Consider the following 24324-nt stretch of genomic DNA (forward strand, 5'->3'; position numbering starts at 1 on the left):
AAAAAGGAAAACAACTAACATCAAAGATGTTATATATAGCCTCTTATTCTGTTCTGTTATTTTTTAAATTGTTATTTTTCAATTTCATTTCATTATGATCTGGTAGAATGGAGGATTTTATCTCTATTTTAGTATTTGGTAAGAGTTGCTTTGTGGCCTAAGATATGGTCTATTTTAGAGAAGGATCCATGTGCTGCTGAAAGAAAGTATATTTTCTCATTGATGGATGAAATATTGTATATATGTCTCTTAAGTCTGTTACTGCTTGTATTAGTTAATTTTATAGCTTCTTGATTTAGTTTTTGTTTGGAGTCTCTATCCAGTAGATAAGTGTGTTATCCAGAGAAAGGTGTGTTAAAGTCACCAGTATTACATTGTTATCTATTTGATTTTTTGCAATTGAGAAAGGTTTGTTTGATGTACATAGATGCTCCATTGTTGCATAAATATTTACAATTGTTATGTCTTGTTGATGTATAATTCCTTTAAACAGTATGGAATGTTCTTCTTTGTCTCTCCAACTTTGGCTTGAAATACACTGTATCTGATATGAGGATAGAAACCCCTGCTTGTTTATGTGGTCCATGTGATATATATTTTTTTTCAACCTTTCACTTTCAGTCTGTGGATTAGGTGAGTCTCTTGAAGATCTGCCAGTCTGTCTTTTGAGTTTAGGCCTTTAATATTCAAGGTGATTATGAAGACATGATTTGTATTCCTGGTCATTTTGGTTTATTTCTAGTTTTTAATTTAGTTTCTGTCTTGATTTTTCCTTTTATTTAGTTCCTCCTGTTGCTTGTTTTCACTTTTTTTCATTTCAATTTCATGGAATATTTTGTTGAATATTGTGTAGTGCAGACTTTCTAGTTGTGAATTCTTTTAATTTTTGTTTATTATGGAAGATTTTTATTTCATCTTCAAATTTGAAGCTTAATTTGATGAATACAGGATTCTTGGTTGACATACATTTTCTTTCAGAGCTTGGTATATGTTGTTCCAGGATCTTTTAGCTTTCAGGCTCTGAGTTGTGCATTCAACAGAGATCTGAATTGGCTTTTCCCTACCTGTGATCTGATATTTTTCTCTGATTGGCTTTAAAATTCTATTCTTATTCTGTCTGTGAGGCATTTTCATTATAGTGTGCCCTCTTGTAGGTCTGTAATTTTGTACATTTGGTGTACAAAATTATTGTATTTGATTTTCCATTTCATTCTTCAGATTTGGAAAGTTTTCTGATAATATATCATTGAAAAGATTGTGCATTCCTTTGGTTTGTATCCCAATACATCTCAAATTTGATCTTTTCATGTTATCTCATAGTTCTTGTAAGTTCTGTTGATGGTTTCTTTATCTTCTCCCCCATGGTCAACACTATTTTCATGATTGTATATCTTGTCTTCATTGCCTGAGGTTCTGTCTTCCAAGTGGTCTAGTCTGTTGGTGAAGTTTCTGTTGAATTTTAATTTGGTTATTGTTTCCTATATTTTATGGGCTTTTGTTTTCCCTTTTTTTCCAGAATCTCTGCCTCTTTAAAGAAGAGATCTCTTCACTTTCTGTATTTTCTCTTTGATTTCATTGCTAACACCATAGTTTACTTCACAGATCAGTTCAACTAAGTACTTTCTAAACACCTTTGACGTTTCTTCCATTGTGGTGTTGATAGATTCTATTTTTGGAATATCTTGGTTTGCTTGGGGTGATTTGTTCCTTGTTTTTTTATGTTGTTTATGTGTCTACCCATCCAGTAGTATGGATCTGAGGGAGTAGAGTTTCTACCCTTTGTTTTTATAGTGTCCCTGAAGGTTTCCAGTACCTCACTGTTTAGGGGCAGACAAATAATAACCACCACCAGTGCAAACAGTTTACACCATTAAACCAAATATGACCTAGTATGATGTCTGCAATGTTAATTTTCACAATAAACAGAAATGATATGATCAGTTATTACCTATAATAATAATAGCAAGTTTAAATGGTGGACAGGAAGAGAACAGAAGTGATACAGTATTTGATAATTATGAGGGAGAATGAGAGAAGACAGAAGTAAAAGATTCAAGGAACAGTGAAACAGAACAATATATATTGGCTATTAGCAGAAGAAAAGAGAGGGGAACCACTGGAGAAAAAATATATAAAGCAAAACATTTTTTAAAAAGTAAAAATAAAGAATACAAAACAAAACTAAAATATACTAATCAAATACCTTAGTTCACAAAAAACTAATCCATGTAAAATAATTGGCTTCAAAAATGGTAGAAATGAGGGGAAAAAATGAAACCGTATTAATATCCATGTACCATTGAAGTCACAATCATAGAAAAAGAATAAAAACAAGTAAAAATCTTCATGAAAAGTTAAAGAATTCTTTTCATAGCAGTTCAAAAATATTCTCAGCTTTCCTTTTCAACAGTATTAGGTGGGGTTGTCTGGAGTGTGATACTTGCTCACGCTCGGGGTGGAGTTGCTAGAGTAGGAGAGGTAATTCCACAGGGAGAATTCTTGGAGGCAGTGCTTGAGTTTAGGCAGGTTCTATGCTGTTTGTTGAATTCAGTTGGTCTAGAGATTTCTCCACTGCCAAATACCTGCTTGTCCACACTGGAAGACTGTACCCTATGGATCTCCCCTGTGTTCTACTTGTGTGATGGGCGAACCAGTTCTTAGTCCCCTATGACACCTGCAGACCCCATGTTTCTGGTCTCGGGTTCAGTCTCCAAACAATCTCTACTGCCTCCCCCCGACCCTTCTGAGTTCCCAGCCAGATGTGTCTCTCCCCTCAGGTCCTGTAAGTAGTGGGATTGGAGTGGGACAGTTACATCTGGGTGGGTTTCTACAACCAATTGTCCCCTGTGTAAACCTCTCTCCACATTTGATTTTTCTCCTGATCAATTACACATACTCTTTGTTGTGCAGTGTCTGTTTACTGGATCTCTATTTCAGGCCACACTCAGGCTTGCCAGGAATTGCTCCATCAGCTACAGCTGCAAAATGATTCCTTCCTTTGGCTGTTTCTTTTCCTGAATACATATATCATGCACTGTGTCTTTCAGGTTTATTGGGCAATATCCTTGGTCTTTAAACCTTCTGTACCCTGATAACCCTTAGGCCTCCCCCAAATGAGGGTTCCCTTAATTTCCTTATCCCTCTACTATGATCTCAGAGGGACCTCTCTGGCTGGAGCTTCTGGCTTGGCTGCTGCAATGGCTATGCTGTTGGGGTTTTTTCCTTCTTTTATTATATCCAACCTCCTGTGTCCCCAGTCTTTATTGAATGTCCAGTTTAAGTTCCACTAAAGTCCGTCCCCCCCACTTTTTTTTTGTTCAACCACCTTGCGCAGAAGCTGCCTGTCATTTTCTTCGTTTCACAACACAGAGCAGCCAGGAATGAGACCTTCTCTATTTTGCCATCTTCTGCTGACCTCTGCCCCAAAGTTTTAATCCCCCCCACTACATCTTTCAGGGTAGAGAATAGTATTCCTAAATGATCAGGTTTCCACCCATCTCCCAAGAATCAAAAGTCACAGGAAAGTATAGTACTGGTTCCCGGAAATAGGGATTGGCCCTCATGCTTTTCCTAAGTAGTTGTGCCATGGCAAAACCTCAGTAAACATTTTTATTGTGTGAAGATTTCCTATTGGGGCTGGGGATGTGGCTCAAGCAGTAGCGCGCTTGCCTGGCATGCGTGCGGCCCGGGTTCAATCCTCAGCACCACATACCAACAAAGATGTTGTGTCCGCCGAGAACTAAAAATAAATATTAAAAATTCTCCCCCTCTCTCTCTCTCTCTCTCTCTCTCTCTCTCTCTCTCTCTCTCTCTCTCTCTCTCTCTCTCTCCTGTCTCACTCTCTCTTTAAAAAAAAAAAAAGATTTCCTGTTGTCTACATAAGAACTTAAATTTATAGTCATACCATATTTTTGGTCTAGTATACTTTTAAACACTTTGCTGGGTCACTCACTACACTGTTAAGTCTTAAATGAATAGACTTCTTATTTCTAAATGTCAAAATCATCTTTAAGGCATGAGGTTTAAAATCAGTTATTGAAGAAATTTAGCAACTGTGTTCCATTGTCTTAAAATGCTTCTTTATAAGGAGTTTGAAGTGTTTGTGTCATCACAATATTATTGAAATGAATGAGTTGACTTCCTTTTGATGAGGACTGCATTTTTTTTTTAAGATTCACATGTTCTGACATCATTGTATAACAACAAAAGAAAATAAGAAAACAGTCTTGTTATTTTTTGTCAACAGTACAATGTGGTGATGTTTCCTTTTTAGAGTTTTTTAAATACAGTTATCCGGTCTAGCCAAAGGAATATTTTCTAGATGTACATAATTGATGAAATGGAAACCAAATTCTAAAAATATCTGCTTAATAAGTATTCTCTATCTCTGAAATATGAGTTTTTATAGTTTTTGCTAGTACTGGGGTTACTACTTATTCATTATCCTGAGAGGTAAAATGTCAGAATATTAAGTGCAGTCTTAATCAGGGAAGATCCTGACCAATGGGATATGATTCTATTTTGAAATATGTTTTATGTTTTGTGTCTTAACACAGAAGGAGCAAAAAAATTTAAGTGTAATAGTCCCAGTGACAATGTACCTTGAGGTAGCTGAGAGAATTGTGTTGAATGAAAAGACAATTATATCTGTAGCTATAAGCTTCAAGTTTTTCCCCTTCTGAATTTTTTTTTTTACAGTTAAACTCATTACTCAGATCAATTATTGCACAGATGCACAATCAAACAAAACAGACAAAAATTGAGCTGAACTAGGTGAGTGGCAGATGTTAGGCTGGAGTCTCACCTGCAGAGAACACTGTTATTGTCTTTGATATAGCCCCTGAGGCTCCAGGGAACACAGTTTGACAACAAGTCATTGAAAGGAATGACTTCTAGTCCATTACTACAGGAATTTTTTAAAAATGTTTCCATAATAGGGTATTGTGCAAGGTCAAAGGAAAACTATAGCTCATGTTGACAGAAGAAAATCAACTTGAAAACTGATTGTTAGGGTGCCTTTTTTCCTAATTAAAACTGAAGAAAGGACAACACATATTACTGTAACAGAAAAATGAATAACTCATGAATTCAGAATTACAACATTTCCAGTAATACTCCTTTTGAAGTACATTTTCTCTTTAAGAAAAAAAATGAGGCTGTTCTTAAAAAAATACTTTAAAAGTTTGTCAAATATTTTCTGTTGTTTATTTTTATTTAATCTGTTTTCAGAGAAGTACAGTTAAGGTATTAAGGCTTTATAAAGAAGATGCTAATCAAAATTGAAAAGCCTTAATAGTACTTTAATAGGTAATTGTAGCCCATAGGATGAAGTAACAGAAATAGAAGCCTTTGTTTTTATACAGTTAATTAATATTAGATGAGCACAAACCTTTAGGTAATAAAAACATTTATTTGTAAGACTAGTTCCTATGCAAAGATTTTCATGCCAGAATTCTAGAAGTTATTTCAGTGTTTGAGAAGAACTTTTGTGTAAGTTTAAAAATGCGTTATAAATGTTTATTTGAAGCAAATTACTTTTATAATATTACCTTAATATAAAGAGATGTTTTACCCCTCAAAGAAAGCAGGCAGGAATAGAAAATGAATTATAGTAACTATATCTTTCCCTTAATTTTTTCCCTGAGTTTGTCATATAGATGATTAATGTAGAAAATTATTTTCTTTTTAAGGTTGGAAAAATTAATTAGGTCTGACTTCAGATGTCTAGTTAACTTTGGAATTTTGAGAAAAAGTTACGAACTAGTTTTATTCAATTTCAGCAGAAAAAGTTCTTGACTAAAATATAATTGCTGCATTTTTTTTTTCTTCACTTTGCTCACTCGTCATTGCTCTATTCCCAGCACTTAGAACAGGGCCTACCATGTAATAGTTAGCTTGATAAATAGTTGTTAAACGAATGAATTTCATCAGTACTTTTGGTAAAATGTATAGTGTGAACCTATTGTTTGTTTTCCAGATAACAGGATTGTATTGGGGATCAGAAACTAAAATAATGGGAATCAGTAACTTGGTTAGCATATGCTTGTTTTAGAGATAATATCATGATGCTACATTTGATTTTCATACATTGATTGACTTCTTGAACAACTTACCATCTATTTTACCAACTGGGATACTTTTTAATTCTACAAAGTAGGTTTATAATTTTGCTCCACAGTTTACCTGACAGGGTAAAGGCATAGCAGGACCATTTATTTTGGGTAGACTTCCCCTGGTCTTATTGAGCTAAACAAAGTATTTGTATAAATCCAATTATGAACTAATCTGGAAGAAGAATGTCCCGTTTTTATAGCCATGGTAAGGCACTAATTGAACACTTGTTGAAATGGATTTTTCACACCATTTGCATCATAATCATCTGAATGCTTCGGTTATGAGCTTCTATGACCTTATTCTACTTATGTAATACTATTTTTTTATTTACTACATTCTTAAGTTCATGATATAGGAGAACGAAATCTGTAGTTGCACGTACATAATCTGTACCTGAGTTCCCTGGATGGGACCTAGGAAGTATTTGCCATAGAACAGATATATACCCTGACATTACAAATCCCAGAACACTATTCATAGGCTGCTTTTTAAAAGTTACCAATGATTTTAGCCACATAGTGACACCCTGTAGGCTCTTTCTGTTGGAGCCACATTTTAATAAAAACTGACAAGATGAATCTTGATATATAAAGATATACTGAATTCAGAATGAAGTCTCCTTTAATATGAGTTGATCCTTGCTAACTTCAACTAACAATGAAGTTTGGTGACTTGTTACATAAGGGATTCCTGCTTTCCTTCTAGTATAGAACCTTACTATTAAGTAGTAGTATTAACACTTTGGACTTTAAGTGTTAACACTTAATACTTTGGACACTACTACATTTTATTTGATTATAAGGCTTCAGTTATATAATAGGATTTCATAAACAAATGCTATATAACATCTGAATTTATTCAAAGATAACAAATAAAATTTTTAATCATTTGTAGAAATAGAATATGATTTAATATGGATTTTCTAATGCTGCTTTCTAGTTTATAAATTGTATTTTATGTTTATAGTTTTTTCAAAATCAAGAATTTCCTCAAGGGCATTATTTTATTGTTTTCACATTCCTTCCTGCTCTGTTAAGTCTAATGAGGTTTATCTGTCCTTTAGGTGACCTACAAACGAGATCTGTATGCGGCTGAATCGATTATTAAGGGTATGTTTGGCCTTGTGACTGTCAGTTCCTGTGTTTCAAAAAATGTAAGCCAGTTCAGAATTTCTCATGACAGTTTAAATCCCAGCCATCAAAGAAGGATAAATGCCTGTAGGCCACTGAGGTCTCTGATTTGTTTTTGAAAATAATTACATTTTATTGTGTTTCCTGCTTGTGAAATAATGTCGTCTTGGTTTAAATTTTTACAAAAGAAAGACTTTTGTTTATTAAGTATGTGACAGCGATACTGTTAGGAAGGAAACAGTGAAAAATGATATTTTAATACAGTTTTTAAAGTTGTCTCATGTTTACTGGTAAGATAACTGCCCCCATCCTTTAACACTGCCATATCAGTGAATTAGATATTATGTTCCATGTGAGAAAAATGTTTTCCATAAATTTGAAGAAATTGGACTGGATGATTTTTTAAAATTCCATTTTTTGTTCTAAAAATGAATGCAGTTTTCTTTTGTAATTTTAGATATTACATGTGATAACCACTTTCTTGTGTTTCCAGTGTTGTGACTCTAAATTCCATCTCCAAAATAGTCTACTTAATGACCACATGTGAAACTAGATCTAAATTTAAACTTATATTGAAGTACGAAAAAAAAGTAGTGAATCTGAATATTGAATGCATTGATTTAAATATTTGGGAAAACTTATTTATAACAATCATTTGAAGCCAGTTGATTTTGTTTTAAAGTTGTGCTTAATATTGTGTTAGGAATGTAACCAAGATGCAGAAGGAATATTCTTTCTGTATTTCTGCAGTTTTTATCCTTTAAATTGGGTTTCTCAATTTAAGCACCACACTGACATTTGAGACCAAATCTTTCTATGGTTTGGGTCTCTTCTGTGTTTCCCTCATTGTTTAGTCACATGCCTGGCCTCCACTCACTAGGTGCCTGAAGCACCCTTCATTTTTCACCTACTCCCTTATGTCAGAGATATCTCCTGCCAGTGCCAGATGTCTTCAAGGGCATACAGTTGCCCCTAACTAAGACCATGGTTCTAAATATAGTTTTAGCAAGATCAGAGGTGTTTCCCACTTCCATCTTGAAATAACTGTGGTGCTTTACAACAAGTTAGTAATTGATTTTATTTAAATAACAGATAGAACAATATGCTCAAATTTTGATTGAGATGTGAACTTATAAATTTAAGTTTATTGGTGGAAAAAAGTGAATATTAATTTTGAATGTGTCGGTTTATAGTTTTCAGAAATTTATTTAATAATTAATTGGCTTCATATGCAGAAAACTGAACTTCTTCTCTGTTCATGACAATATATTTTCAGTTTACCCTCAAGTTCTTGTTCTTCAAGCATATTTCATTTCAAACCATTAGCATATTGTGATTTGTGTATCTCTATGTATAAACATATCTATGACCATAAATCAAAGCATTGACATATTTATACAACAGCCTGGAATGTGTGACTAGTACTGTGGGACATGCTGGTTAAATCATGATGTGGTTGGTTATACTCTCAATGGAAATATAAAGCTCATTTTGATTTCTTTACAAAGTTGTATCTCTGTTACCTAGATAAAATGAAAATGGTCTCTAGTTTGAACAGTTAGTGTTTCAGTGGAGGATTCTACAAATTGCAATACATTTCCTACATGTTAACATTATCAGAGTAGACTTCTTACAATGTGAAAGCCTACTTTTTTCATTTTTTAATTTGTTCTAATTAGTTATACATGACACTAGAATGCATATTGACATATCATACACAAATGGAATATAACTTCTTATCCCTGTTATACATGATGCAGAATTATAATGGTCATGTAATCATACATGCATATAGGGTAATGTCCAGTTCATTCCATTATTACTGTCCTTCCCACTACATTTTAAACATAATTGCTGGGGGCTATGACTTTGGAAATTTTTACCATAGAGAAATTTTTTTGTTATTTAGACAACAAGTTCTTGTATACTATTATTTTAAAATTATTAATGAAGTATTCTGTTATTCTTAGGGAAAATAATTGGACTGACTACATAAGCAGCTGATTTAGCTCAACAAATTCAGTTTCTGTGTCCTCTTAGTACCAGAGCCTGTCCCAGGGACCTTACCTGGATCTCAACTGGCTGAATTTGGCCACCCACATACAAAGAAATAGGCAAAAGATGGAAAAAAGAAAAGTTAATTTTATGCAGTTTGATCAAACTAGGGAGAATCAGATTGCTTTTCCACTGGTCCCATAGAAGCGGTTAAAAATTATAGGAATAAAATCCAGTTGATATACATATGTAGGTTTAGCCTATGCTAGACAAGTCTGGGTAAGGGTGATCTTCATTCTCAGCTCCCTTGGTGTCCATGTGGTACTGGTCTTGGAAATCAGGATTGGGTCCATGTTCTTCCAGTATTAAAGATGAAACATCTGAGAAATGCTGAAGCTTTTGAAGTAGAAGACTTTTCCTGAGAGAAGGGGGCCCAGAGCTAGGTGTCTGCAGGAATGTGTGTGTCTTGTTCTTTTATAGGCCCTAGAACCCTCCTTTTAGTCCCTGCCTCCCTTTCTTCTCTGCATATATGCCTATGGGCAGGAAGAGGCAGGAGCACTGCGGGTGATGGATTGTTTGGGGAAGTGTGATCCTGGAGGTTAGTTGTTAGCAACCCAGTGATAACTACCCGTCATCCTTTCTTGACCTCCATCATTCCTTTTCTACACTGCCAGGTTTTCTGTCCCCTGGCTGTTTATTGAGGAATGTAACATTTCCTGTCCCGGTGGGCCAGGTGGGTTGTAGGCACATTGCTTTTTATAAGGAAAGCATGTGTGGACTCAGTACAGTGGGCTCATTTTATAGAATTGTTCTCTTAACCCTGTGTTCCTAATATCCTTGTCTATTTGTCCCTTTATACCTGGCAGTCCTATACTAGCAGCATCAGAAATTGTATTCAGTTTCAGAGGGGCCCTTAATTTCTGTGTCACTCTGAATTTTTTTTTTTAATCTAAAATCTTCCAAGGAGATTCTGATGCTACTGGTATCTTGCTCTGGGGCTTTCCTGTATACCCCTAGACTGGCAACATTGTAGTTACCTGACAAGTTGAAAGTAGAATTTTGGGCCCTACCGGATTCGATCAGAATCTGAAGAACTCTGGGTGACTACTTTGTACATTAAAATCCAGAAGCATTTTTCTAGGTTGCCCCTTAGTCCTTTATAGTCTTTTTATAAGGCAGCCTACTTGTTAAATTCTTTATTGTACTACATCCTTGAAGTCTAATTCTCCCTTACCAGCTGGAAATGCTTATTTGCTCACCTAGGATTACCCTCTAACTTCATAACTTATGCTAAATACCATCTCTGATAATTGAAATATTTCTGGGCACAGAGAAAAGAAGACTTTTTTGTCTATCTGAAAAAAAAATTCCAAAATATAATATGGTAGAAGACTGAGTTATATTTTCATCTGTTTTCCTTTTTAAAGTGTATTCATCAGAGTTATCTAGAAAAACAGAAGCAATATGATGTACATCAATACATATATAGATATACAAATATATCTGGTTGACTACCAGAGTTGATACTAGATTCAGAGTTTGTCATGGTGGGCACGTCAATGGTTTCTGTACTTCATTCTACTGGACTGTGATTTCTTTGGGTTAGGAACTGTTAAGTTCAGTGGGCCTGATGAAGAATGATTATAAAGTTAAGACTTAGAAGCTTCCTGCCAGTGCTTCAGTAAGCCTGCTGTATAGTCTTCCAGAGTGTTTGTTGCTGGCATGATGGGTGTGTGGGAACTAGATCATAGTGAAATTAGATTCCTAGACAAACCCAGTGAAAGAATAACAATAAAAATTCAATATCAGAATAATGATATTGTGTACAATTTGAATAATGATCAGTTAGGTACTATTTAATTGTTTGGATAAATCTGATAGCCTAATATTCATTATATAGACACAAGAGTTTTTCCTCTTTAGGACTTTTTTTTTTCATGCTATGTTATGAATGTTAGTATTCTAGAACTTGTCACTCCTGAGTTGCTTTTTCTCTTGAATCCTAATTATATATGGTCAACAAATATGCTGATAAAATTATTTTCTTAGTATTTTTCACACTAAACCATTTCTAAGATAAATGTCAAATCTCATTTCTTACCAGAGCATTTTGTGTCCTCAAACTTGTTACTAGAATAGTGTATGTATTTTGGTCAGTCTTAATTTACATTCACATCAATGTCTTTGATGCAGCATAGACATTTAGATGGTGGGAAAAATATGATTGCATTGATATTTGAGGTTAGGTTTGCTAACTTCAGGCAACCTTTTGATAGAAATCTCTCAATTGTAAATAAATGGTGAGTCTCCAAATCTTATTTTTAAGTTTACTATTTTTTTAGTACAAAGGATTGAACCCAGGGGAGCTTAATCACTGAGCCATATCCCCAACCCCTTTTATTTATTTATTTATTTTAATATTTTTTTGCATTTTTATTTGTATATAACAGTGGAATGTATTACAATTCTTATTACATATGGAGAATAAAATTTTTCATATCTCTGATTGTATACATAGTATATTTACACCAATTAGTGTCTGCATACATGGATAGTAATGTCCATCACATTCCACCATCACTAATTACCCCATGTCCCCTTCCCCTTCCACCCCTCTGTCCTATCTAGAGTTCATCTATTCCTCCCATGCTCCCACTCCCTATCCCACTATGAATCAGCCTCCTTATATCAAAGAAAACATTTGGCATTTGTTTTTTTGGGGATTGGTTAACTTCACTTAGCATTATCTCCTCTAACTCCATCCATTTACCTGCAAATACCATGATTTCATTCTCTTTTATTGCTGAGTAATATTCCATTGTGTGTATATGCCACATTTTTTTAATCCATTCATCTATTGAAGGGCATCTAGGTTGGTTTCACAGTTTAGCTCTTGTAAATTGTGCTGCTATAAACATTGATGTGGCTGTGTGCCTATAGTATGCTGTTTTTTATTCCTTTGGGTATAGACCAAGGAGAGGGATAGCTTGGTCAAATGGTGGTTCCATTCCTAATTTTCCAAAGAGTCTCTATACTGCTTTCCATATTGGCTGCACCAATTTTCAGTCCCACCAGCAGTGTATCCTTGCCAACACTTTTTATTTATTTATTTAAAAAAATTTTTGATACACTGTCTCACCAAGTTTCTTAGAGCCTTGCTAGGTTACTGAGGCTGGCTTTGAACTTGTGATTTTCCTACCTCAGCCTCCTAAGCCAGTAGGATTATAGGCATGCACTACCATACCTGGCCGAATCATTTATAAATATTTTATGTTATTTTAAAGTTTATTTTAGCATCAACATTTACTTGAATTTCCATTTATGATGAACTATCATTAAGAAACTTTATAGAAAGTGGTACTTTTGCATTTGTCTTTTGTAGAGCCTGGCTTAAAGTATAGTTAATCACAGTTTGTTATAGCTATGTAAAACAAAGCAGTTTCAATATATTTTTTCCTCAGTAGAGAGTTGGATTTGTTTATTGTTATTTAATGTTTAACTCTTTCAAGCTTCTATGGAGTGAAATGAAAACAAAGTTTTCCAGAGTAGTGTGATTAATTGGTGCAAGAAGACACTGAGCTGACTGATAAGCTTGTAAACATCCATTTAACAAAAGAAGTATTGTACTTTTGTCTCACCAACTGGTCGAGCCCACCCAAAGCCTACTCTGCATGCTCAAACGAACCCAAACTATATTAAAGTGGTAACAGATGCCAGTGGTAACATACTTTATCTAGATTTACATAAGCCATACAAACAGTCACAACCCACACTTGATTTAATATGCTGACCATATCCTGGCAAAAGGGTGAATATCCTAAAATTTTCTAAGAAGAAAAGCCCCTATGGAATTTTTAAATAAAAGATTGTATTTATTTTCTACCACTACCCTTCAACCCTCTAATATATTCAATTTTGTGGCAAAAGAGTGTTATAAAAAACAATTTCATTCTATTCGTTTCTGATTATAATTATGATTCCAAGTAAATTTGTGCTATAAAAATTGCCTATGGTGTCTCTTGTCATATGGTAGTTTTTATAAAAATGGAAAAATAGAAATTAAAATTGAAAATCATTCCAGTTTCAACTGGCTTTAGTTAAAATTAGTTATTAATATTCATGTAAGTATTCATGTTTTTCCTAGTCACTATATAATGTTTTACATTAAACATTTGTTTTATTTTAAAGGAAGTTAATTGATTTTTCTCTGATATAGGACATCTTTTTCTGGCTCAGACATTTTACATTTTATTTGGAAAATATAGTGATACAGGTGGATTTCTTCCAGTAAGTTTTTAGGAGCAGTAAAGCTTTATATCTTTTTGAATTTTTAAAATTTTATAAGTGTACCATAAATATATATAGTAATATTGGGTTCATTTTGACAAAATCATACATGCAAGGATTTCTTTGCTTGAATTTTTTTAGTCTCTTTTCATATGAAAAACTTTTATTTATTTTATTTATATATGACAGCAGAATGCATTATAATTCTTATTAAACATAGAGCACAGTTTTTCATATCTCTGGTTGTATATAAAGTATATTCACATCAATTCGTGTCTTCATACTTTGGATAATAATGATCATCACATTGCATCATCATTTCTAACTCCTTTTTACTCACAATTAGCTTTCCTTCCAGAATAATTTTTTAAAGAAAATCAACTGAATTCATTTGTGCTTAGACCTTTAAAATAGCTGTACTTTTAAGTTGACACTAACTTGAAAGGCATGAAATAAGATCATGTGAATAAACTTGGTTCAGTATTACTGAAATTTAATAAGATTGTGTTGAAAGTGTATGAAACACCTTATACTTAATTTCTTAGTTATTCTTTAACAACTTTTACTTATAATTGTGATTTTTTTAAGTGCAAAATTATTTTGGAACTTGAATCAAGTTGAAAAAATGAATGATTTAAATCAGATTTTCTACATGTATAACTGAACAATGTTCTTCATCTGTAGTAAGTCCTCATCAGGTCTTTCTTTTCTTTTTTTGTAGTTGGACACAATAACTTTATTTTATTTATTTATTTTTTATGTGGTGCTGAGGATCGAACCCAGTTCCTCGCTTTTGCTAGTCGAGCGCTCTACTCCTGAGCCACAACCCCAGCTCCATCATCAGATCTTTCTTATTAAACACACAGTGATGATGCCTTTTATGATATTAACTATGCTTTTGTTTTTTGAACAATGTAAAATGACAGCTAAAATTTACTTAAACTTTAAGTTGTGATGCTTTTTGGCTTTTGACTGATACTTAATTTTTCAAATTTTCCCATTAATACCAAAACTTCTTTGTACATTATAGTTTTGGTTTTTCACTTTCTTGAAAATAGTACTGTATCTTATGTATCTTAGTATTGTATCTTATGAGAGTATGTAAGAACATTTGCATAAAGTTTTAATCAGTAAGAACAGAAAGGCTATGAAATAATTTAAAAGGAGTTTGATACCCTTGGAATTTTATTGTTAAAAAAAGATGTAAATTGGAAAGTTAAATATTTGGGGGAAGATTAGAGAAAGAAGAGTTCACTTGTTTGTTTAATCTTAAGATTTTCTTAATTTGTCATCAGTGAAATGGTAATTCAAGCACAGGCAAGTAAGTCTGTCATGTTCAAAATCTTGGAAGGTCATAGTTAGTAAGTAACTAGTTAAGTAAGACTTGATAACAGACAAAAGCCAGCTACTTACACTTTACTCTGCTGTAGGTAGTGAACACTCAAGGACTATAAACCCAAGTATAGGGTTTATTTTCAAACCAATAAAACATTTTGTAAATGCCCCAAACTTAAATATTCCTTTTCAGCTATAGAAATAAAAAAAGCAAAAAAGTATGGTATCATTCCCTTGGAAAAGAGTAATATGCATATTCTGCTTACACATAAAAACATTCATGGGAGAGACAAGATGTCACATGCCTGTTCCTTACTTTTGGTTCTAAGGCAGGAAATTTCATTCTATCTTCTGTGACTCATTTAACAATGTGCTTAAGATCTGATAATATATGAAAACATATTTTAAAAAATCTGCCTATATATGACTGCCCTCCAGTTGAAACATGCACAGTTAGCAATACAACTGTCTACTCAGAAGAGCACTTGACCTCTTAATTTCAGTGTTCATACCTGAGTTTTTTGGAAAGATTTTATTTATGGATCTTCCTTTCTGCTTATCTATACTTATGGCTTATTGGCTGCTTTCACTTTGTTTATTGCTTGCCTTCCTGCTTCTTAAACTAATAGCTTCCTGATCAGGGTGTTGAGAGAAACTTAAAGCATCTTTCTGTAGTCTCCGTAAAGGTGATTATAATTAATATCAACTTAACATCTTAGACTAGTCTATAATACTGGTTTTTGATTCAAGGAATTCAGGACAGTGGAAAGTACTGCCCTCATTTTGAAGGATTAGAACTTGAAACATCTTTGGATTACAACAGTTCTTATTTATCTAAGAATACTAAAAACTTGAGGGGTTAGTGTAGTGAACAGCCCAAGAAAATTAAAGGGCAAACTTATGAATTTTTAGTCTATTTGCTTATGGAACTAACTCAGTATTTTATTTGTCTGAATGAAATTAAGAGGAAAATTATTTCCTTCATCAACTTTGAGATTTATACATTATTACTCCTCTTGCTTCTGAAGGATTTTTATTAGAATGACACTGGAATTAAGCTTTTATGAAATGACAGTGTATATTACTATATATCACCACACTATGTATCCTAACAAAAGTATGAGATTTTAGATTGCTAAGATCGTTTAGCCAGGGTTTGAAAGCCTTGAAGAAATTCTGTGTACTTGCAAATTGTTAGGGTTTGGATATGAGGTTGTCCCCTGAAAAGCTCATGTGTCAGGCAATGTAGGAATATTGAGAGGCAAAATCATCAGATCATGAGTGCTCTAAAGTAATTGTTCCTTTGATTGATCCATTTGATGGAGTAATAATTTGAATAAATTACTGGGTGGTAATTATAGGTAGGTGGGGCATGGCTGGGGGTAGAAGCTTACTGGGGGCACGTCCTTGGGGATTATATTTTGTCTCTGGCTCTTCTCTGTCTGCCTTGGAGTTGCCTTAAGCTAAGTAGCTTTTCTTCAACCACACCCTTTTGATTTGATGTTTCTGCCTTGGAGCCAGCTAGTCTAGACTGAACCTATGAAATCATGAGCCAAAATAAACTTTTCTTCCTCTAAACTGTTCTTGTCAGGGATTTGGTCACAGTGACAAAAAGCTGCCTAACACACAACTTGACTGAAACTTGAGAGAATTTCAAAGAGGTCTGACAGATGGAACTGTGATGTTCCATATTTTGATGTTCAATATATCAAACTAGGCATCCTTCGATGCACCCTCCAGGTGATGTGGCTGGAATTTTGACAGTGTTCCTATCTCGCTCCCACCATCACCCACTTGAAAAGCAAGGAAATAAGAAAAACCAGAAGCACATCCTCTACTTGAAAGAGCTACCATGCCTTTCTCCACTTGGGACTAACAGTGCATAGTAGTTATTTCCATGAAGGCTCCTGTACAAAAGAACAACTGACCTCCTGAAAAGCTGTCTCCTCTAATTTGCATCCTTATATGCTTCAGTGATTGTGGGTTGTTTTGTTATTCAAGAGTACTGTCTTTTGTAATACATGGTATAGCATCCAGGATGTCTTTTTTTTTATTAAGTTTAATGTCCCTAAGCATTTGTTTCAGGTTACTACTGGAGAGTATTAGCTCATAATTATTATAATTATACAGATGAGAGATATTTAGGCACTTTTTTAAAAAGAGAGGTGAGAGAGAATTTTTAATATTTATTTTTTAGTTTTTGGCAGACACAACATCTTTGTATGTGGTGCTGAGGATCGAACCCGGGCCACACGCAGTCCAGGCGAGCCACATCCCCAGCCCCTAGGCAGTCTTTACCACATTTTTTTTTTTTGATGTTAGACAAACAGCTGTCAACCACAATGTATTGTTTGACTAGAGAATCATATCACAGGTACTTTGTTTATACCAAGTTGTGTTTAAGGTTCAATTGATTGTAAGAAATGTTTCATATACCGATAAGAAAACAGCTAATTTAATATCAATATAATCTTACAAACTTCATTTTATGCTTATTAAATGAAATTTTATGTGTAGATATTTTTTTCTCATTTGCGCAGAATGGATCTGTTTCTTGATAAGATGGAGCAATAGACAGACAGAATATGCGGACTAGCTGTTTGAATATTTGAAGGTTAAAGGTAGATGGACTAATGCAGAAAACCCAAGTTTGAAGTATTGTCTTGGCCGTGAACTTTGCTTTTTATTTTTCTGTGTGTCCTGACCTGGATCCAATGCAGCTTGAAAGTCATAAATAGATACCAAAATACACCTGCTAGAAAAGCCTTCTGTATATCATCAGAAGATCAGGAAGAGGGTCTCCTAATGATAAGAGAAATTCCTTTTCTCTTACTCTAATATTTTATTTCCTGAGCAGTCATGTGATAAGTGGTGGTACTGATAGTGGTAGCAATAGAAGCCTGATGGAGCTTAAAATTCAGAATAAAACATTTCTCTCTGAAGACTTTCTGTGGTTTCAAGGGATGGGGTCAACACTTTCTTTTTTGTCTTCTGTTGCTTAGCTCTGGATATAAGTGTAGTCAATGGAAATGTGAGGCAAGTATGGTAAAGGTCCAGCTTTCTGTTAGAAATATTGATATGGTATATACTAGGGAAATGGAAAAAAAGAGATATTGTGGTAGAGGAACACGGAATGTTCATACCTTTGAGCTGCACATAAATGGATTTGACCCCAAACATTACATGATAGATTTTAATTATTGAACTAATGGATAAATTGGGTTTTGGGCCACTTAGCAGCACACATGGGAGATTGATCCAAATGGTACCAAAAAAGCTTTGAAAATGGAACTGGAAGCATGACACAGAAGATTGTTAAAATCGGAGCCTGAGGAAAACTGAGTTGATTTACAGTGGAAATGGTGACAATTTAGATGGAATACAGAATTTTGCCACAGAGCATTATCTATTAGTAGAGTATCTTAATATATAGAATATAATTCAAATCATTTTGTATACAAAGAATCAAACTCTGAACTCATGGGAAAGGACAACCAATACTTGTTGAGATGATACAGATGTCGGAATTTTCTGGAAATATCTTAAAGCATTGAATTTTAAAGTGCTACGTCAAGTAATGGTCTTGAAATAGAAGATGGAAAAATTTAAGGGATAGAAAGTATGAGGAACTAAATTTTAGTTTAGACCAAGATTAGTGAAGTTAAGTGGATCATTTAGAATTTCTCAACAGAATGAAGAGATTTTTAGAGGTTGGGTTAGAAATGAATAGTGATTGATATTGAGAGAAATCATCTCAGCCCCAGAAAGATGAGGAAGACTGCAGTACAGAAACAAGACCTTGAATTGACCAGAATGAAATCTCCCTAATTTGGCAAAACATGAGCCTATTGATTAGGAAGCTTCATTAAGTCCATCATGAACCTATAGAAATCCACAGATGCTTCATAATCAAACTGCTAAAAACTGAAGGCATACAAAAAATCTTGCAAATAAGTAACACATTATTTATAAGGGAATAATGTGAATGACTCTAGACTTCTCATTAGAATCTATGCAGACCAGAAGGAAGTAGGACAAGATTTGCAGTATTAAAAACATACTGTTAACCAAGTATCCTGTATACAGGAAGAACAATTTCAATAGAAATCTTAAATTCTTTTTCAGAACTTAGAATTCATTACCAGCAGATGTATTCTAAAAGAATATCAAAAGAAAGCTCTTCCCATAGAAGGAAATGCCACAGCAAATAATGAAATATCAGTAGTTGAATAAAAGAACTAATATCTGAATAAATAGAATTTTAAAGTGCTACATCAAGTAATGGTCTTGAAATGGAAGATGGAAAAATCTAAGGGATAGAAGGTATTAATTTAGTTTTTAAAACTCCTGAACAATAAGAATAAAGGTTACATTTTATGACATTGTTTTCTTAAAGGAGACAGAAAAAGCTTTGTAACCAACAATGCAAAGGGGTAGGATAAAGGGACATATATCACTGTTGGGGATCTGTCTTTTATTTTGTGAAGTAACATGTTTTATGTGGACTAGGAAGAGATTGGCATATGTATTGTGATTTCTAGAGCAAACATTGGAGAAAACGAGCAAAAGCTGTATGAAGAAATTTAATCACTTGAGAGAAACTTTTTTTTTTTAGTATTTTTAAATTTAAGTGAAAAGGAGCTATAGGAGAAACAGAGCAAGAAAAGTATATAACCTAGATCCACACGTGCCAATTGCATTAAACATGAGTTATTTCTGCACACCAATTAAAAGGCAAGTATTTTCACAGTAAATATTAAAATATGAACCAACTATATACTCTTTGTAAGAGCTCATCTCCAATAATATAGGTATGTTAAAGGCAAATGAAAGAAAAATCACATCTTTCATACAGTAACCAAAAGAAAAGTAGTGTTTACAGCCAAGTTGAGTTTGGACCATGGAAAATTGTGATGAAGAGGGATGTTCATCAACATAAAAGGCCAGTTCAATGTCTTAGTTCATCTTTACTTCTGTAAGAGAGTGTTACAAACTGCATATCTTGTAAAGAACAAATTCTCAGTTTTGGGACCTGGGAAAAGCAAAGTGCTATATGGGGTGGGCTGCTTTTGTGTCCTCATGTGGCAAAAGGTAGACCTCAAGAGGATGAACATCACATCCTCAGGTGATAGGAGAGGAGAGCAAACTCAAAATCTTTTTATTCTTATGAGGTCTAATTTGTTCATTTCTTTTGTTGCCTCTGCCTAGGGTGTCACATGCAAGAAATAATTGCCAAATTCAGTTAATAAAGCTTTTGCCTTATTTTTTCCCTAAGTTTGGAAAAGATATTATTTCAAGTTAAATTTTGTGTATTATGTTAATTAACAGTGTCATTCTGTTACTACCAGTTTTCCCAGTACCATTTGATGAAAAAAGACTATTTGTCCATTGGATGGTCTCGGTCCCCTTGCCAAAACTTGATTGACCATATATGTGAGCATTTGGGGGACTCTGTTCTATACCATTGGTTTTAATGTTTGATTATAATACTACCACACTGTTTAGGTTACTCAATGTAGATTACTGTTGCTCTGTAGTGACTTTAAAAATTGGGAAGCACAATTCCTTAAGCTTTGTTTTTTCTCAAGATTGTTTTGACTATGCAGAGGTCTCTTGATATTCTATATGATTTTAGGGCAGGCTTTTCAATTTCTGAAAAGGTCACAGAAATTTTGATAAGGATTACATTGAATCTGTAGATAATTTGGGGCATATCAATGTTTAACTTCTTTGTCCATGAATAAAGGGTGGGTCTGTACTTGTTTCTTCCAGCAATCTTTTATCGTTTTTATTGTGCAAATCTTTCACCTCTTTAGTTGAGTTCATTCCTGTGTTTTATTCATTTTGATGTAAGTGAAGTTTTCATGGCTTCCTTTTTTGATTGCTCATTGTTAATATGTAGAAATTCAAATAATTTTTGTTGAGTTTATATTTTGCTATTTTACTGAATTCATTCTAACTTTGGTGGAATCTTTAGGATTTTTCTACATAGTAAACATTTGTGAAAATACTTTGACTTCCTTTACCATTTGGATGCTTTGTTTTTCTTGCTTGCTTCCTTGGCTAGAACTTCCATTGCTGGGTTGAATGGAGGTGGCTAAAGTGGGCATTGTGTCCTTGCTCCGATCTTAAAGGAAAAGTTTTTATTATTTCACAAAATAGAGGTGGGGTATCTCTTATCCAACATATTCAGAACTAGAAGTGTTTCAGATTTTTTTTTAAATTTGGAAGTATTTGTGTAGACATTACCATCGAGTATCTCAAATCTGAAAATTGAAGTGTTCCAGAATTCCAAGCTGACCATCATTCCGTTATGTCACTGTTTAATTGATTTTGGATTTTTGGATTACAGATGCTCAACTTCTCCTAGCAAACAGAATTTAGTAGCTTATTGACTTATGACCAAGTATGTTTTATTCTGAAATGCAAATATTATTGAAAATAAAAAAATCAATAAATATCATTACCAAATGAAGGAGAAAAGTCTACATCTCAATGAAGAAAAAATATTTTGTAAAATCCTTTAACATTCAAATGGAGAGAAGGAAGTTAGCTCAACATAATAAAAGCTATATATGAAAAACCTACAGTGAATGGTATACTCCATTGATCTTAAAAAAGGCTAATAGTATCTTTGTATTAGTAAATTGCATTAATTAGAATTAAAGTAGGCTTTAAGCCTAAAACTATATGAAAATAGAAGTGCCTTTTTTTCTTATTATTTCATGTTCTCTATTAAGTAAAAATTTAGGAAATTTCTCCATTATTTTAGTTCCATGTTCAGAGATCTTTGTCTTTGCAACGTACCCAAGACTTTACTTTGTCTCTTGATCATTTATAAAAATATTTCTGAATGAGAAGTAGTGTGGGTGAAAGGATTAGTGTATATGCAGATAACTATTTTTGTATTTGTAAAAATGTCTTAATGTCAAATTATAGATGTAAAAATTCAAACCAAACAAACCTATTAAATAATACACATATCTGCATAACCACTCGAATGAATAATATAACATAATCCATAGAAGAAGCCTTTGCTGAACCTTTGCCTAACTAGGAACTGCACCCTTCCTCAAAGTAGCAGCTATCCAGATTTTATAGCAATCGAGTCTTCACCTTTTTTAGGAGCTCTGTCACACACATGTACTTTCCTAGATATTGTATTTTAGTTGTGGTATTTTTAAAAGAAAATCCATTTAAATCCCACTTAACCTACAGTTCCCCTATTCCTTTATTTTTCTTAGTTTGTTTTGCTGAAGCCCACCCACGTGGTCTGTAGGTGTTCTGTTCTGAATTTTGATCAGTGCATAGTGTATGATACAGTTCTGTACCTTTCTTCATCTCTTTTTTTTAATTGGTTGTTCAAAACATTACAAAGCTCATGACATATCTTCTTTCATACATTTGATTCAAGTGAGTTATGAACTCCCATTTTTACCCCAAATACAAATTGCAGAATCATATCGGTTACACATTCATATTTTTACATAATGCCATATTAGTGACTGTTGTATTCTGCTGCCTTTCCTATTCCCTACTATCCCTCCTCCCCTCCCATCTTCCCTCTCTACCTCATCTGTTGTTGTTCAGTTCTCTCCCTTGTTTCCCCCCCTTTCCCCTCATAACCTCTTCTATGTGATTTCGGATAACGTTGAAGTTTTGAAGAGCATGAGGAAAAGATTAACATTAAACAGAGACAAGTGGTGGGAGAGAAAGGGAGAGAGAAGGAGAAATAGCATGGAAATGGAAGGAAATCTTCATCTCTTTGTCCTCTATAAAATAGTAGCTGGATCCTGGAGCTTGATACAACTTAGATTCATCTTTTAGACATGATGTGTTTTTCATCACAAGGCAACTAATGATAACCACTGATATTTAATATCTAATTTTATTCCTACATTGGAGGGAGTATAAATCATATTTTAATGATATAAATTGGTTTCTTATAGAGAAATGCTTCTTATTTAGGTAGTGGTATAGTTTACACTGGATTGGTAAATGCTTGGTTATTTTTTCAAGTAAGTGAATTCTGTATCTGAAGTTCAATTTTCTGTGTGTATAAAGAAGAAATGCCTTATGAACTCATAATATTGCTTATTCAACATTATATCTTAATTTTTTCCTCTTTGAGACTTCTTGTTTTCAAAAATAGGAGGAATAATAGGTTATATAATTGTCATTGTTGTCTTAAACAGTAAAGACAATAGTCACAAGATATCAATAGTTATACCATTGATATTTTAGTAAAGAGTTAAACTACTGTTCTATCTTGTTCTCCTTTACTTTGTCGTATATTGTGTGTTTATGCTATATTGATGTAGCCTTACAGAGTAGGGCTGAAAAAATGTAGCTCAGTGTTAGAACACTTACCTAGCATACACAAGAAGAGTACAGGTTCAATCCCCAGCATTATAAAAGAAAAAAAAATATGACTTTGTATAGGAATTGATTGATCTTTTTAAAAAATATTTATTTTTTAGTTATAGGTGGACACAATATCTTTATTTTTATGTGGTGCTGAGATCAAACCCAGTGCCTCATGCATGCTAGGTGAGTGCTCTACCTCTGAGCCACAAGCCCAGCCCCGAATTGATTGATCTTTAGTTTCTTCTTTGAGTTGATGAATGTGAAATACTGCCACAGTGTGAATATACTACTCTTGTCATTGGTTAAAATACTTAATTGAATTTGTGTAAAAATTTAAAACTTGTATTTTCTTAGTGTATTATTGAATTCCTGTCATGTTCATGATATGTTGTATGTATACTGTTTTTATATCACCTTTATAGTATTTTGAGGTAAATTGCTGAACTGTAAATCTCAGTGAGACATGTAGGTAACAGTAGTGATGGGATGGTTTGTAGCTTTCCTTAATAGTTTTATATCAAAATATCAAAGTCTTTGTGCAATGGGTGATTCACTACCTCTTTGTAAATTCACTATTCACTGAATTCATTAATTGCCATATCATGGGAAAAGATTAAATAAAACTGAAATATTACCCCCAAAGAGTTATACCATTTCGAGAGGAAAGTTAATCAGTTATAGTGGCTAATTTATTTTTAAAAGAGAACAATCCATTTTTTTTTTTCAAGGAGAGAAACTCTTCTAATCCTCTCACATGCAAACAAAAACAGTATACATACTAAGCAGAGGCTTTCAATATGGCTGTACATCAGAATCATGTTTGCATTTCACAAAAATATATGCTGGAATCTCGTTGGATAAACTGGAAGCCTATGTATTTGAAAAATGATAATGGAATAGATACTTAGCTGATTCTAATGTGCAACCAGATGAAATCTCTGAATTAGAGAATGCATGATGATTTTGAACTTAGCCTAGTTTTTTACTGTAAACAGAATGACAATTTGTTATTAGTAGTAGAGGACAGATGTATATCTATGTAAGAAAATAGCCAGCCTCGCATACAACTTTGTGGCATAAAAATACTTTGAAATGT

The 24324-nt window shown here is 33.6% G+C and overlaps 1 protein-coding gene across 9 annotated transcripts in view; it reads left to right on the forward strand.

Moving 5' to 3' along the window:
* Crppa (CDP-L-ribitol pyrophosphorylase A) overlaps positions 1-24324 on the forward strand; it is a 287503-nt gene that overhangs the window by 85829 nt on the left and 177350 nt on the right. For 8 of the 9 annotated variants that reach the window (XM_078040033.1, XM_040291723.2, XM_040291722.2 and 5 more), the window contains one exon: positions 7178-7223. The exons of the other annotated variant lie outside the window; for it this stretch is intronic. In XM_078040033.1, coding sequence (XP_077896159.1) covers positions 7178-7223 — 46 coding nt within the window. The remainder of the gene's footprint in view (positions 1-7177; positions 7224-24324) is intronic. 9 annotated transcript variants of the gene reach the window in all.

The sequence above is a fragment of the Ictidomys tridecemlineatus genome, chromosome 2 (assembly GCF_052094955.1).
Source record: "Ictidomys tridecemlineatus isolate mIctTri1 chromosome 2, mIctTri1.hap1, whole genome shotgun sequence".
In the NCBI taxonomy this organism is placed as follows: domain Eukaryota; kingdom Metazoa; phylum Chordata; class Mammalia; order Rodentia; family Sciuridae; genus Ictidomys; species Ictidomys tridecemlineatus.